At 41.1% G+C, this 17,240-nt stretch overlaps 1 protein-coding gene across 3 annotated transcripts in view; it reads left to right on the top strand.

The window, feature by feature from the left end:
* LOC130275495 (coagulation factor XIII B chain-like) overlaps positions 1 to 16,563 on the top strand; it is a 131,026-nt gene extending 114,463 nt beyond the window's left edge. For all 3 annotated transcript variants that reach the window (XM_056523541.1, XM_056523542.1, XM_056523543.1), the window contains exons 4-7: positions 6,333 to 6,512; positions 11,035 to 11,244; positions 12,978 to 13,163; positions 16,435 to 16,563. In XM_056523541.1, the coding sequence (XP_056379516.1) occupies positions 6,333 to 6,512; positions 11,035 to 11,244; positions 12,978 to 13,163; positions 16,435 to 16,451 (593 nt within the window). In that variant the 3' untranslated portion in view covers positions 16,452 to 16,563. The remainder of the gene's footprint in view (positions 1 to 6,332; positions 6,513 to 11,034; positions 11,245 to 12,977; positions 13,164 to 16,434) is intronic.
* Positions 16,564 to 17,240: the final 677 nt, after the last annotated feature.

Below are 17,240 nucleotides of genomic sequence, written 5' to 3'. Positions count from 1 at the left end.
TAGGGTTTCACCTCAGTCTCCGCTTCAGAGGACTTCTCATATGGCTTCCTCTCATGGTCTTCAGACTCTACCATTTCTTGAGTCCATTGCTCAGATTCCACCACTTTTAGAGAAAGCATCTCAGTCTCCAGTAGCTTTAAACATTTCTGCTGCTCACTCTTGAGCTTAGCAGAGTTCACCTTCTCACTTTCCAGCAATTCTGTCAAGTTTTTGACAGTATCCTCCAGGGACAGCAGTTGTTCTCTCATCTGCTCATTGTCCTTATTCAGCTGCACCATCTTGGACACTTTCTGCTCATAGACGTTTAGCTGAGCATCTTGTTCAGAGAGCTGTGTACCCAGTGAATCCAAAGTAGCTGCGTGAGACTTAATGTTCGTTTTGTTCAGGTTCTGGCACCTTTATGAGCCATTACTACTTTCTCCTTCTCCAGCTCTTCCATGGCTACCAACCTAGCCTTGTGATCACTTTGTAGAGCCAGATATGTCTAACACAGGACATTCACTTCTTCATCCTTGAATGAGACCTTCTTGGTCAGACTCTCCAATTCGCCCTCCTTGCTGGTCTATACAGACCAAAATAATCCTCCAATGATAATGTCAAGGTAATATTGATATTGATCCAAGGATTCATCCACACAGAGACTGAATTATATAATAAAATATAACTTTTACTGATATCCATATAAAAAAATTTCATTACAAATTGAGAACAAAATATTTACACAAAGATAGACGCATAGAAGGATAACAAAAATTGTGAGTGGCCGACAAGGTATAAGGATAGGGGATGGAATAACAGGTGAGTAACCTAACACTAGCTGGCCTACCTAGCCAATACTAGTCTGAAACTAACAATAAGTGTGGACAGGGAAGGATGTGGAAACCACCTAAAATATGTTTGTGGAAACCAATGTACAATAACCGCTTATGCTCATTTTTCCCAACGCGTTTCACCCAAATGTTGGTTTAGGGTTCATCAGGGATAGAGGAGAGTTTATAGTACAATAAATACATACTGAAACATATGAATAAGACAGTGAACAAAAATTGGGCCTTGACAATAAATACAATTAAAGACAAACAGACCATAAACAGACCGTCACACATTTAGTTAGTGAATGTTAGTTGAGGTCAACGTAGATGTGTCAGAGTGAAAGATAAGTATTTTTAATATTGTTTTTTTTTTTTTTTTTTTTTGTGAGATGCAATGGGGTGATTATTTTTTATCCACAGGCAACTACAATTTAGGCAACTGTTATTTATATATCCTTTTGGGCCCCACTACTTTAGTGTATACTGCATTTTTTTTTTCATTTAGGGAAGTGATCCATAAGGATTACCTACACCACTGATATACAACGTCCGGTACCCATCGTGGTATAACATCCCTTATCATTTGTTGGTCACTCAGACAATAGGGTCCAATTGATGGTCCTCCTGGTCACAGCTTGTTCAGGTAAAACTTCTTATTAGGTCCCTTACCATCCCTTAAAGGACCTATAATGCTCTCATACCTATATTTGTATGTTACTATTTATATGTTTCTGTCTCTCTAGATGCACTGTGCACACCCCATGGCATTTTGTCAACCTCATATGCCATATCCTTAAGTTGAATGTGTGATTGCTATTATTCAATACAACAGGTGCCTCTATCCCATTAGGTGTGAAATCTTACTAAGGACAACGACTATGAACTTTTACCTTAGTGTGCACCATCTGTGAATAATTCTGTGATCTATTCTTATAGATGTAAATTATTAGTTATAATTTTCCATCTATGGTTTGTCTTGGACCTTTCATGCTATCATCTGTCTGACCCCGACAGTCCATTGCTGACAACTGTGACGATACTTACCATTAGTTATCTTTCACTCTGACACATCTATGTTGAACCCAACTAACATTCACTAACTTAATGTGTGACTGATATTATTCCTCTTCTATATGGTCTGTTTGTCTTTAATTGTATTTATTGTCAAGGCCCAATTTTCGTTCACTGTCTTATTCATATGTTTGAGTATGTATTTATTGTACTATAAACTCTCCTCTACCCCTGATGAACCCTAAACCAACATTTGAGTGAAACTCGTTGGTAAATGAGCATGAGCGGTTATTGTACACTGGTTTCCACAAACATATTTTAGGTGATTTCCACATCTTTCCCTGTCCACATTTGTTAGTTTCAGACTAGTATTGGCTAGGTAGGCCAGCTAGTGTTAGGTTACTCACCTGTTACCCCATCCCCTATCCTTATACCTTGTGAGCCACTCACAATTTTTTTAATCCTTCTATGTGTCTTTCTTTGTGTAAATATTTTATCAATTTGTAATTACTTTTTTATATGGATATCAGTAAAATTTATATTTTATTATATAATTCAGTCTCTTTGTGGATGAATCCTTGGATCAATATCAATATTATCTTTATCGCAGCCTCATTGGAGGATTATTTTGGTCACATTTGAGGGAGTGACATATAATTTTCTTCTTTTGGTAAACTCCTTGCAGGTCACAAGATCCTGGGAACGGGACAGTTCATCCTGCAGAGCCACAAACTCACTTTTGTGGCGCTACATATCTTTCTACAGCTGAAGCTTCGCTTCCTGCTCTTTCTTCAAGTCTGCAAGCGTTTTTTCTTTCTCCTCTGTCAGGTGATGAACCTCTTCTCCCTTTTGCGACAATTTAGCAGAAACCATCTGTAAGGTTTCTTCAAGATTCTGGATCTGATCCCTTTTCCTATCAAGATCAGCTCGTTTTTTCAGAGATCTCTTACTTACAGCAGTCTCCTCATTCTCACCGCTGGACCTTGAGACATTCTCTTGACCTCTGAAAGTCACCTGTCCTTGGCCTGTCTCTTCCTTCAAGCCAACTCATTCCGACTCTTCTCCACCTTTTAGAGCAGTCTCACCCTTTTCAACGGTCTTGGCCACTTGGGCTTCAGGGTAGTTCCCGGACAGTGTCTCTGGACTGTCTCTCTGCTCACGGGCAGACTTCTTTTTCACTTCGACACAGTCTCTCCACTGCCCGGCAGAAACATCTAGGGCTCCTGGGTCTGCAACAACATCTGGTCCAGTGGGTCGACCTTCCTGGTCACGATCCATCTCTGGTCCAGACGTCATATCTCCTTCATTCAGGGCTCTGTCTGTGACAGTAACCGTAGCACCCAGCTCCACATGTACTCTCCTCAGTAATTCTGCATTATCCACAGACATCTCTGTAGCTTCTTTTTGGGTCACCTCTTCCAGAGGACCGTGTAATTTCAACCCCCCTTTAGGCTCATCTTTATTCTCAAGGTTCAGCATAGCTTCCTCTTTCACATTCTCAGTCACTTCTTCCAGCTGACAGCGCAACTCTAGCCCCACCTTGGGCTCATATTCAGCTGGCGGATGGAACCCATGTTCTTGTACCTGATCAGTTTCTGGCTTTACTGAAGATTCTGTTCTAGCCAGAGGCACACTTGTCACTTGAGTCTCTGGATCCTCTTGGACTTGACTCTCGGTCTGTTCTTCAGCTCCCCTAGCAGTCTAGCAGACCCCTAACTGACATATCTAGTGACTGCTGTCACTCCCTGTCATCGGCCTCTGCTGAGTAACTCTCAACTAGTGTGTGGTGCGTCAAGTGTTGTGAGACTATCAGTTGTACCTGCTCTAGTCACCTGAAAAAATGGAAAATCCATCCCGAGCACTACATTATACTCCAAGGAGGGCTCTATTGCGACCTTGTGACTCACGGTACCATAGGGAGTAGAAAAACAGACATTAACAGTTTTATAACCCAAAATATCTGTGTGTATAGACACTATGATGGGGTCTGGCTTTCTGCAACTGGTCTTTACCAGACTTATTATACCCCTAGGATATAGTAAAGCAATCATCTTTTTACCAACTACTACCAGCTCACACAGGTTTTCTTTTGTCCTGTCAGAGTTGGCAGTTCTTATGAACTCTCTCCCAGAGAAGTTCGTTATGGTGAACTCTGTCGTCAGGGATGCATTTTTTGGAGAATAATAACATTACAGGTTATGGATAATAGATTTATAGGGACAGAACGTTGATCCAGGGATTTATTCTGATGCCATATTTGAAGTCAGGAAGGAATTTTTACCTCTAATAATATGGTTGTTTTTTTTGCCTTCCTCTGGATCAACTCAGTAGGGACTCATTAGGGATATAGGTTGAACTTGATGGACTCTGGTCTTTTTTCAACCTTAAGAACTATGTTACTATGCTTTGGGCAACTGATTATTTTTTCCTCTGCACAGGTTTTGATAAATAACCCCTTATAAGTAAGAGACTATAATGTCTCGATTGTATTGGTACCCCATTATCTTCATGTGTTGAACATCTGTTGCCATAATTAGGTACTTTCCTCCCGCTTTAACAGCCTGCATCACTAAAGCCTCTCAACATAGTGCATCAGTCCTTATTATTCTAGCTTTATGCTGAACACTTTTTATCACTTATTTTCTCATTTTTTTTTACCACTTAGCACAACCGATGTCTCTTACTGTTACCTGGAGTTATCTTCACGATGGGTTACACCGAATCCATGGTGGATTTTGTTTCTTCTGTCCTTATCCATACCTGTCATATATGGCCCCTTCCTTGTCTGTAATAATATAAGAGATGTCACACCTAGTTATTGGTCTTTTGATCAACATTCCTATATATTGCTCACTCTTTGCAACATTGTAAATCTACCTAACAACAATTTTGCAACATTGCAATTAACTCAATAGGAGATGCTCAGCTACATTCTAGCTGCCCCCATCAGTAACAATGCACGATCTTTGAAACTATTTAAATGTTTTATTAATCATTACTATAATTAATTTTATGTGTTCATACGTAACTTATTGTAACTTACTGTAAGTCATGCATTCATTAAATTATCATGGCTTCTTAGTATAATTGCTTTGTAATTTTAATAATTATTTATTATAAACTGTATGTAAGTCTATACACCTCTTAATCTATAGGTCTTGTTTATTTAGTTGATCATCTCACTTCATCCTGGGTTAATCCACAAACAAGGTGTACAACTAATACACAATGTGTTCTTTTCCTGGGCATACTTTAAACCAGTGGCAAGACATGTCTGTCTTCATTTTATTGATATGCACATATCTGAGAAATAGTTTGGTTTTAAAATATAACAAATGCCCAATAATATAATTAAAATCACTTGTTTCCTATTTACCAGAGTGGGGGGGGGGGGGGGGGGAGGGGGGGAATAGTGGGACAAATCAGACAAATTCAAGGCTTCTGAACTAAATATATTGGCCCTGATTTACTATTGTAAATCCGACCTATTTTGTCGGTGGTACCCCAGGATAAAAAAGAAAAAAAAACAAAAACGGAAAAAAGGGGCGTGTCTCCAACATTTAAAAAAAATCACAACATATTTACTAAGGTTTTCACAGAAAGTGTGATGGATTTCACATGAGGAAAATTCCCCAGATCAGAGCATGTGTAAAATGAAAAAATTTAGGGAAAAGTACAAAATGTAGGGAAACATCAGTAAATACTGTGGAAAGATATCTGTTGGTAAGAAACCCACAAAGAAAACTATACTCCACCCTTAGTAAATCAGGGACATTATACCTATGTGCTTATACAGATATTGTGCTGTCAGCGCAAGTACCAGTGGTAAGCAAAACCACTTATTCGCCTGCCCTGTTTTCCTCTGACGGTGCTCTTTTTAATTGTTCCAGTATTTAAACGGTAGCTCCCACCATCCTATTTATTTTTTTTGCTAGCCCGTTGCCTCCTCCACCCAACCCCCCCCCCCCCCCCCCCCCCCGCATACCCCTTTCCCTCATTACACTTGTAGTTACTGCAGAGTCCGGCAGTGGGCGTGCAGGGACAGCGGCGGCAACGAGGCGGCGGCGGCGATGTGCAGGAGGAGTGGCCCCCCAGCCAGTGGCCGGGGAGCCAATGCGCTTGCTCCCGCCTGTCTGATTGACAGGCAGGGAGTGAGTGCAGCCTAACTGAAAAAGGACTGATTGCCACTCCAAAATCAGTCCTTTTTCAGTGGCCGGTTTTTAAATGTAAATGAAACCTTTTTAATGAAAAAAATAATAATAAAAGTATATTAGAGATATGTTGTAGTACATAAGTACTACCACATATCAAAAAATAAAGTTGGTGACAGTGCCCATTTAAGAAAGTTGGGTATAAATGGACTAAATTACGATATTTACAATAGGCTTAAAGGGTCACACACGAAAATAGCTCTCTGATGTTGCAGCATGCACCCCCTCTACTAGTTCTCCAGAACATCATTTTAGGTTGATATCTCTAAAGTCAAACTTTATTATATTTCTTTTTCAGGTTTTTGTATGTTAGATCAACCAACAATGATTACTCATAAAATTCATTACAATGTAAGCACTATAGTGGACAATGGACAAACAATTACATTTCAATGTAATGAAGAAACAATACCAGAAAATAACCTGGAAGCCAAATGTGAATTGGGAAGAATAATCTATCCAAAATGTATTGTTCCAAGTAAGTCTGCTGTATAGACATGTATGTACCTGACATGAGCATTTTATACATCCTTTCAGGAACCAAGGAGAACAATGCTCAGCAGCAGTTATAATAAATCATTCCTTGTCTTCACTCAATGCTTTGATAATATGTTCTGTTATTACATTTAGTGTGAAACCAGTGTAAAAATATTTATATCCCTCTATAAAAGTCAAACATCACATAGGCCTAGATTTACTATTCCAATTCACAGTCAACACTTTGAAAGAAGAAACCCACCTAACCCCACAAATTGCATGTTCAAGAAAATAGAGTGGGCATGTCCATATTTTTTTCAAGACCCAACAGATTTATTATTGAAAACTATGTAAATACCGTATTTTTCGCCCTATAGGACGCGTATGAGGCGTATAAGACGCGCCCAATTTATAGGTGCAAAATCTAAAAAATAAAGATTTTGAACCCAATAGTGGTCTTCAACCTGCGGACCTCCAGATGTTGCAAAACTACAACTCCCAGCATGCCCGGACAGCCGTTGCTGGGAGTTGTAGTTTTGCAACATCTGGAGGTCCGCAGATTGAAGACCACTGCATAGGAGGTAATACTCACGTGTCCCCGCCGCTCCGGACCCGTCACCGCTGCCCTGGATGTCGCTCCATCGCTGTCGTCGTGTCCCCGTCGCTCCGGAACGTCTCTGCTGCTCTCCGTCACCGTTATCACGTCGTTACGCACGCCAACGCACGTACGCGACGACGTGATGATGAGGAAGGAGAACGCCGGCCATACAGGGGATCCCTGAACGGAGAAGACACCGAGAAGGTAGGTAAGGTCCCTCCCGGTGTCCTGTAAGCACTAACCCGGCTATTCAGTCGGGCTGTTCGGGACCGCTGCGGTGAAATAGTCCCGAACAGCCTGACTGAACAGCCGGGTTAGTGTCACTTTCCCTTCAGACGCGGCGGTCCGCTTTGATCGCCACGTCTGAAGGGTAAATACAGGGCATCACCGTGATTGGTGATGTCCTGTATTAGCCGTGGGTCCCGGTCGTCGATGGCTGCAGGGACCGCCGTGATAGGGGTGTATTCGCCGTATAAGATGCACTGACACTGTGAGTCCCTGTTGAGTCTCGGGGGTTTATGGGCCCAGACAAAGCCAGTGAAGAGGGCAGAGACCTCCCTGAAGAAAAAGTGCGTCTTACCGACTCTTCTCTCACGCTCTTTCTTCAGGGAGGTCTCTGCCCTCTTCACTGGCTTTGTCTGGGCCCATAAACCCCCGAGACTCAACAGGGAAATCCTATCCATGCGCAAACTTGACGGTGGCTTTGGTCTCCTTCATTGCCTTCACTACCACCTGGCGGCGGTCCTCGCCAGAGTACTGGATTGCCACACACCTGCCACGAACAAACTCTAGATAGCCCTGGAACGAGACGCCACCTCATTAGACCCCAAAACGCTACTGTGGCTCCCTATGAAAAAACCTCCTCCTCACCTCACCACAGACATGCCTCCAGTCACAGCCTCGATTGCACACATCAAACGACACTTCTTACCTACCCTCGCGATCTACACGCCCGATGGTCCACTGACACCTGTTTTTGGCAACCCCCTCTTCCCAGCAGCACACTCTGCCTCTCTCTTATTAGGAATGTCCAGTGCCGACTCTCCCACATTCTTCCACCTTCTCACGCCGACCTCCCTTAAACCACTTGATGTCCTATGTGGTGGCCCCCCTACATCTTTCACACAATCCTTCCAGTATTCTCAACTACATCACTTTTACAAGACTTCCAAATCCTCCCTCCATCTACATCGCACCCTCTCCCCGTTCGAGAAGCTATGTGTAGCCTCTGATAGGACTTTCCGTCCGATTAGCACTCTATATTCTCCCCTACTAGACTCCTTACGGACCACCCCGTTACCTTATAGAAACGGGTGGGAGAAGGAACTAGACACATGCTTCTCCGACGAGGATTGGAAGAAAGCGTTACTGCAATGCCACAAACTGTCCACCTCCTGCAAAGCTCAGGAAATGAATTATAAAATACTAACTAGGTGGTACAGAGTCCCCTCCCTTCTCGCAAAATTTTACCCGGGTGTTCCTGACATGTGCTGGAGATGCGGAGAACCTGGGGGAAATATGACACATATCTGGCTGACATGTAATGCCCTGACCTCCTCCTGGTCCCAAGTCTTAGATCTCATTCATAGGCTGACATCCATCCAACTTCCTAAACTCCCTGGCCCCCTCCTGCTATCCATGTTCCCATCTCCTTTACCGAAATGGCAAGCACGCCTCGCGGGCTTCATGGTCCTAGCAGCGAGAACAGTCATACCGAGGAACTGGAAATCCGCCTCCCCACCTACACTCTCATCCTGGTTTCAGGAACTCTCCCTCCTTCACCGGATGGAAGAGCTCCTAGCTGACTCCAGACGTTAGGCAACGAAACATCACCTAATATGGGGCTCATGGACTGCCTTCCTATCTACTGACTCTTACAGAACATTGTACACCTCACACCCCACCCACCCAGTCCAGGGAGTCTCCCGGGTGTGTTGAGTCCCCAACTCAAACTCAAGACCGCAGCCACAGGGAGGGGAACGAACCTGCTCACCGCACTTGGGAACCCACCGATGCTCTACCTGTAACACTTTGTACCACTACCATTCTTGTACTCATATGCTCTTTCCCTACCCTCTCTTTCCCCCTTCCCTTTACTACCACTTTCTCTTTCACTACCCTGTTGCCTTAGCACCTCTATTTCTTCCCTCTCTCTTGATCTCTCTCTAAACAGTTGCTATAACTTCGATTGGATAGATAGTTGTTCTAGCTCTTCACACACACCTCTAGATACATGTCTCTCATGACTGACATATGGCCAGCACAGCTAAATTTTTGTATGCTTTCTCGCAGTCTTTATACCAATGCAATGGTTTCATAGTTCGGAGGTACCTACCCGATTGCCTTCTGTAAGCATTTCAATTGATTGTTGTTTGTTACCGCACAACTGTTTATTTGCCTCTCTTAAGGAAAATAAAAATTTCTACTTTAAAAAAAGAAAAAGAAAAAGTGTGTCTTATACGGCGAAAAATACGGTACCTGTCGGTTTACCTAGTATTTTTGTGACCACAAGATTGGTGAAAAAATATTTCATTTTCTCGTTGATAAAGAAATGATCAGTATCTCATTTTAATGGTAGGTTTATTTGAACAGTGAGAGACAGAATAACAACATAAAAATTCTGAATAATACATTTCAAAAGTTATGAATTGATTCGTATTTTTCTGGGTGGAGCTTAGTGATGTTAGTGCTGCTGTTTCCTAGCAGCTTGACCCAGCGGAGAACAGCAGCGGTGACATCACAAAGAAGAGCAGCGGTGACATCCCTAAGCTCCGCCCATGCTCCAAGTTGGGCCCAGAGCAGAAGATACCGAAGAGGATAGCTGGAGAACCACAGCGCAGAATAAGATCAGGTAAGTATCAGTGTCATCAGTGTCACCTGCACTACCTGTCTGTACCGACAGGTTAGTACAGGTGGCACTGATGACAGATTTCCTTTAATAGAGTGCTCATAATCCTTACCTGTATAAAAGAAATCTGGGAGCCAGAAATCTTGCTGATTGATAGGATATCAAATAATTATTTCACTGAGTAAAATGTAAACCAACTCTGTCTCATTGTATAAAAAGTATAGCATTTAATGTGATCATTTGTTCGTCAGTGGGCAAGCATTCAAATATTTTTTTTCCTTTACTATCTATTCGAAATGTTTACTTTTTAAAATTGTAAATATAGTATAATATTTAACATATACCTAAAATAAAAAAAAAAATTATGGTTTAATAAAACCCGTTTGGAGCACAATGCACCACTTTTTATCATTGCACCGCAATTCTCCCGTCACCAGATTAATAAATCAAGTGGAAAAAACATTGGAAAAGGGACAACAATAGTAAATATGGGCCACTGGTTTGTGCCTTTATAATAAGTTCTACTAATTATTTGGTATAAAAGGTTACTGCCATCTACCTACAAAGGATGCACACATATGTTCACTCACATTTTTATGTGTTTCTGCAACAGTTTTGAATATTTTTTTATTTGGTTTGTTAGGGGAAGATTAGGCAAAATTTGTCCAGGATACCCACCGATGACATAAACAGGGGTCCCTCCAGGGGTTTGAATGGAGTAGCAGTTGAGTATATGCAATGCTTCTCCATTCAATGTAACGGAAGAAATAGTGCATGCATTATTTCTTCCATTACCTTCTCCCATCACAAAATAACGTCCGTTATTAATAATGGGCTATAACGGGTAAAAACGGATATTGTAAAAATCTCATTGACTATAATAGGATTTTGTAACAGCTGTTTAATGTCCGTTTTTAATGGTTTTGTTAATGGATCATTATAACGGATCTTTAAAATGGATGGATTTATAGTGTGAATGGAGCCTAAGTTCAGTAAACTACACAATTACAAAGTATACAAAGTTTTAGTGTGTTGTAAAAAGAGAAGAAAAATGTTTAACTTTTTCCTATCCTTCAGGTCCATGTAAAATCTCCACAGAAGATCTTAATTTACACAATATTCAGCTCCTTCCATCAAACAATTCTGACAATAATCCTGATATCACTCATAGACACGGCACACGATTCAGTGTAACCTGCAAGTCAGGATTTAGACGACCAAATCAAGAAGCTTTGGCGATTGAATGTTATGATGGAGAATTTAGGTATCCAAGATGCTTTGCTGGAAGTAAGTATCATGTATTGTCTTGTTGCTAACAAGATGGTATATACATGGTTAGGGCTTCAACGATTTATTGATATTATTGACTAAAATTGATAATGGAAATTGCTGTTGACAATTCTCATTATCAATGAATTGGTTGGCCTGACCTTGGTTAGAGGGCGTGGCCAAGTAACATAGAAGTCCCTCTATTTATACCTTTTAGCCCCTCAGTCTGCTCCTACATGTCTCCCTCCATCTCCTCTTACCCTCCAGTGCCTACCCTTACTCTATGTTGCCTTTTTGAAGATGCTGCCAATCAGCAACATCTGAGGCCTGGCTGCAGCACATAGACAATGGCCTGGAGTTCAGTCTGTAGCTGGCGCCACCTCCTTATTCTCAGCGCTTACGATCCTGACTAGTGATGAGCAGCATTGCCCATATTCTAATTTGCGATATTTCGCGAATATATAGACGAATATTTGTCCTATATTTGTGAATTTTGCGTATTCATTATATTCGCATATGTGAATATTCGCATGTTCGCGTATTCGAGGAAGAAAACAGTGAGGGGTGAGCAACTATAATATTGGTTGCTAGGGATGTTGTTGATAACCTCTGACAAGTGTATTTGCATCATTCTAATTGCTATCTACCCTGTCAATTTCATTGGTGCACAATGTGTTATTAATAATAAATGAGGGCTATTCTACTTTCACAATTCACCAAATAATAAATACGAACATTTCTGAAAATACAGGATAAAATATTTATTTCCAAAAATAGACAATGATAGATCAGTGGAAGTTCAGCTCTCTACACTCTCCACACCCCCACCTGTAAGCTTTTGGAAGGGTCCATGGTGCTCCAACACCTGTCACATCCTCTGCATTGTTTCCTAGGCTCGGCTGTATATATACTGTATACTTGTAGGGCAGCTGTGCTTAGTATTGATTCCGTCTCATTCACTTGAATTGGGTAAGACTCCAGTAAGCTGAACAGCCGCTGCTAAAGTATGGAGCTGTGCCTGACAAACTATGAAAGGGGCGCAGAATTCTCTGAAGCCCCTTCATACAGTTGATCAACAGCGATGCCAAGAGTTTGACCCTCGCTACATATGTAACTCAAAATGTAATAATGAAGCATAGCATCTTTAGATGTTCTTGAATGAATGAGCCAATTCTCTTAGTCTTTTCTGAACAGCACAAAATACTGATAAAGATATGTGACAAAGTAATGTTGCTCCAAACTCTATAACATATCAGCATATAATGTGCCATTTGTCTGTATGTAATGAATATATAAGAGCATATAGGTTTATTACTAGTGATGAGCGGCATTGGCCATATTAGAATTCACAATATTCTGCAAATATATAGACGGATATTCGTCCTATATTCGTGAATTTTGCATATTCGTTATATTCGCAAATTCGAGGAAGAAAACAGTGAGGGGTGGGCAACTTTACTATTGGTTGCTAAGGATGTTGTTGATAACCTCTGACAAGTATATTTGCAACATTCTAATTGGCCCACAAGTATAAAGAAGGAATATGCGCATATGCGGAAAAAAAGTGAATATTCGTAAAGTTGAATATATAACGAATATATTCGAAATATTCGCAGCCTTGCGATATTCGAAATGCGAATATTTGCGCCCAACACTATTTATTACACAGAGAACTTCTCTGTGATGCCGATGTATATTACACATTTATTGTTTCATCATGTAGATATCACGTTCCCTGTTTGATTCCCTAGAGATATGCCGAATAGATCAAGAGGAGATTGATAAAAACAATTTGGAATTGGATGAAGTCCATGATAATGAAGTATACTATGAAGAAAATGAGAGAGTGTACTTTAAATGTAAGACTGGATATTATCGTAAGACTAGACCTATTGGAAAATGTTCTGGAGAAAAACTGATCTATCCAAGCTGTACAGGTAAAGGAAATAAAATAATTTCATATTTTAGGAAAATATGATCAACTCATACTTCTAAAACCAATGATGTTCACAATATCTGAACTATTGAAAGCTTTCTACCTCCAAACAAATAGTAAGATTTAGGCTAAGTTTCCACTTGTTTTTATTTATTCTGGCAGCTTGTGGAAAACTGCCACTGCAGTTTTTGAGCCAAAGTCAGAAGTGGATCCATAAGGGAGAAGTGTAAGTCTTTCCTTTATATGTCCTATTCCTTTTGAATACTCTTCTGGCTTAAAACCAATTGGAAACTTAGCCTTAAGGACTTCTAATGTCTTGATCATATGTCCTGAGCCGCCGCTGTAATGTCCAAGTAGTATTTTTGCAATACTGGATGCTCAGTTTTGTAGACCAAAGGTCTGCCCAGTTGTTTTATTAATCCCAGCATTAAAAGATGTGAAAGAAGATGACAGATCCTTGGGCTTACCCAATAAAACAGTTTGTAGTTTAGCAACACCTGGAGGCTCCCTGTTTAAGAACGCACTGCCAGAAAGGGTCTGTTGACATTATACATTTTTAACAGGCCCTTTTAAAACAAAAAGACATGCTAAAAAGGCATCATGTGAACAGAGCCTGATTTACCCCAAAGCAGGGTATACCCAGCTTGAGCTCTACCCTCGGCTGTAAAGCTGAGGGCACAGCTCTGTCCCGCTAGGAGCAAGGACCGCCATCATATTTATCAATAGTGGCCTTGTCATATTTTACCCTCCTTTTTTTTCGTTGTTTTTCACAGACGTGCGCCAAATTTATCAATTGTCGCACGTCAGTTAATAACTTTGGCGCAAGTCCCGAAAACCACATTAGACCGCATTTTCCAGTCAGGAACGGCCGCCAGAACTCCCGCACTTCTAAACTACATTCTTTGCTGCTTTTTATCGTGTGTTTCGGTAGGAATTAGTTTGTTTATTAAGCTTGTTGGTTTGCAACATGTAATGTTTGTTATGTTAAGCATGTCACTCACTAATTTGCCTGTTAGCTGCTCTTCCCTAACAACCTTCTTTGCTGTTTAAAGGCATTAAACATTCCACAGTCATCACGTATGTAAATGGGGCTGATGAGAAACCTAAGACGGTGAAGCCAGCCTAGGACACATCACATTTTCTCAATTGATATGTAGCACTATATATATATATATATATATATATATATATATATATATATATATACATATACATATATATTTAGAGATAGATAGAGAGAGAAAGCTAGATCTACAACTTTCTTAATTGACCAAAGTATATTTATCGAGAAATATTAATATATCTCGTAAGAAATAGATGTAGATATGTATATTGAAATTTTGATTAATAATTAAACATGGAGAGCAAAAAGAAACTATATTTTACTCTGTTTAACTAGTAATTAGATACATTTGTACCAAAAAAAAAGATTACATTTTAGGCAATGAAAAAGAAATATACATATATCTGAAACACATATCCCTCAAGTCATGCAAAAACGCCTACCTTTAACATTGCATCTTGCTTAATGGTGTACCTAGAGAGCTTTATGGTTTGCCAGTTTAACACAAATAAGGGTTATGTGGAGAGGGCAGATTTAGGCGATTTCCTGGTCATGTAATTTCATGGCGGCCCGATGCGCCTAAGTTGCGGGAAAAGTGAAACACTTTGCGCCAAACTAGGATTGTCGCAGATAATACATTTGCTTCTACTGCAGCCAAAGTAGCTATCGCGCTACATTTCGGTTCAACGTGAGTTATGAAGGAAACCGATTGTCGCAAGAAAAGTCGCAAAACCACAAAGACGCAAGACATATGCGCCAAAGAACCTGCCGAAAAACCGGAGTAAAACGCATGATAAATACCCCCCTTGGTTCCTGTATAGTATTCATTGCTGCGATATGCACCAGTTAATACTATATGGTATTAACTGGTGGTAAGTAGTTACTGTGCATCACTACTTACCTCCTTACACTTTGTGAGCCGAGGGTCCTGCATCCCACAGAGTTGTACCCTGAAGGCAATGAAAAACACAGGGTACAAAATTGCCATTTACACACAACAAAGCAGTTGCAGTTTTCCTGACGTTTTTTTCAGGGGAAAATAACTCAAATGGAGACCTAGCCAAAATAAAATGTAACCAATTAGAATGAGTTAAGACATTGTGAAAATTTACCATTTGTGGATCTTTTAAAAATCTCTGGTGGATCTGCGGTAGAATCCTAACTTGTCACATGCGAATTTAGGTGAGGATTCATTGAAAGTGGTAAAATCCAAGAAATTTCCACAACAGACTGCTCATATTAGGAAATATGTGTAATGCCTTGCGCTCCGGCCGCATGTACCACCACCCGCATGTGAATCCCAACCCATCACTTACCACGCTCCCCTGCTGCCTCCTCCACTGCTTCTCAGCTCCGGTGCGCGTGTACCCGTCCCTTAGGGCGAGTGCACCAGAGCTCTGAAATTTAAAGGGCCAGTACATCCATAATTATGTGTGTCACCTGTGGCCATTTTATAAATCCCTGCACCTCCCTCTCTTCCCTGCCGGATCTTCAGTGCCATTTGCCTGAGATTAAGTGTACCCATTGTCTGTTTGCCTCAGCCCGTGTTCTGACCCTTCCGCTACATTTTTTGACTACGAACAATCGCTGCCTGCCTTGACTTTCTGCTAGTCCGACTACGTCTCGGCCTCATCCTACTGTACTTCACCTCGCCCAGCTACCTGTGTTTTCGAGTCGTATCGGCGTAGCACCCTGGGTGTCGCCTGCCTCAGCAAGCCCATCCCGACTTGCGGCGGGCTCTGGGGAAGACCAGCGGCACCTTAAACTCCACTGTGTCATCAGCCACAAAGCTCTGTGGATCCACCTACAGCATCATTACAATATGTAATTTGCTTGTTTATCTAAATCAGTGTTTCCCAACCAGGATGCCTCCAGCTGTTGCACAACTACAACTCCCAGCATGCCCGGACAGCCAATGGCTGTACGGGCATGCTGGGAGTTGTAGTTTTGCAACAGCTGGAGGCAAACCTGTTGGGAAACAGTGATCTTAATGGAAGTTAGTGGGCAGCATATGAGGAGATTCAAATAATTCTCACTCACTTGTCTTGTACTGTATTATGTTGTAGATTTTACCTGTCGTAACATCCGCAGCAAATCTATCGTGTGATCTTTCTGGATATGTATTTATTAATTATTTAGTGGAAGAGTTATTAATTGATTTTTAACACTAGATGCAGAGCAGTAATTCTGTTCTATTTTCTTGTTACAGCCCAATCTTCTGGATGATTACAGTAAATATATTCAGGAAGTAACCGCAGCCGAAAGATAACAAGAAGATGATATCTACAGAGACAATACAATAAATTGTTATAATACCTTTCATGTGTCTCTAGGTAAAATAAAATGATAAAAATAGAACTGTCACAGATATGTATTTTTTTTTCCGGATGGTGGTATATTTTATATGCAGCTTGTCATATAGTTTAACACAAAGCAAACACTAATATTAGCCTCTTCCCATCCCACAATAAAATTGTACATCATGAGTCGTCTATCTCATGGCACTGCCATTGTGCCGGTACAATCAGTGGAGGCAGCATAGCTTTAACATATTTCCCCATCTTCCTATACCAGAGAGCGCATCAGACCCCTCCAAACAGTTAATCCCCTCATTGATGCAATCAGACCGAATTGGATCACTGTACCATGGAGAGGACCCCCCTGTTGCATGTCTCATATATGTGGACCCCACTTCTTGGACCTGTTCCCAAAATCTTGTCCAGGCCGGTTTTGGTGGCAGTGGATGGCCAGATTCCAAAAATAGCCAATATTTTTTTTTTCTTCTTTTAATTTGTATTTTTCAATATATAAACTAAAAGGGGTACTCCGCCCCTAGATATGTTATCCCATGTCTGATCGCAGGGCGGTCTGAACTCTGGGACCCTCTACGATCTCAAGGCCGGCACTGCAGTGTTATGAACAGGGAAGCCTGGGGCTTGTCTATAGGAGGGGGTGTGACTTCTAGTACATGGCTAGTTATCCACTATCACCTCTGGATAGGGAAAAACATGTCTA

The sequence above is a fragment of the Hyla sarda genome, chromosome 6, assembly GCF_029499605.1.
Source record: "Hyla sarda isolate aHylSar1 chromosome 6, aHylSar1.hap1, whole genome shotgun sequence".
NCBI classification, from domain to species: domain Eukaryota; kingdom Metazoa; phylum Chordata; class Amphibia; order Anura; family Hylidae; genus Hyla; species Hyla sarda.
Note: the sequence above shows the minus strand (reverse complement) of the source record. Positions and strands in the feature narration are given on the sequence as shown.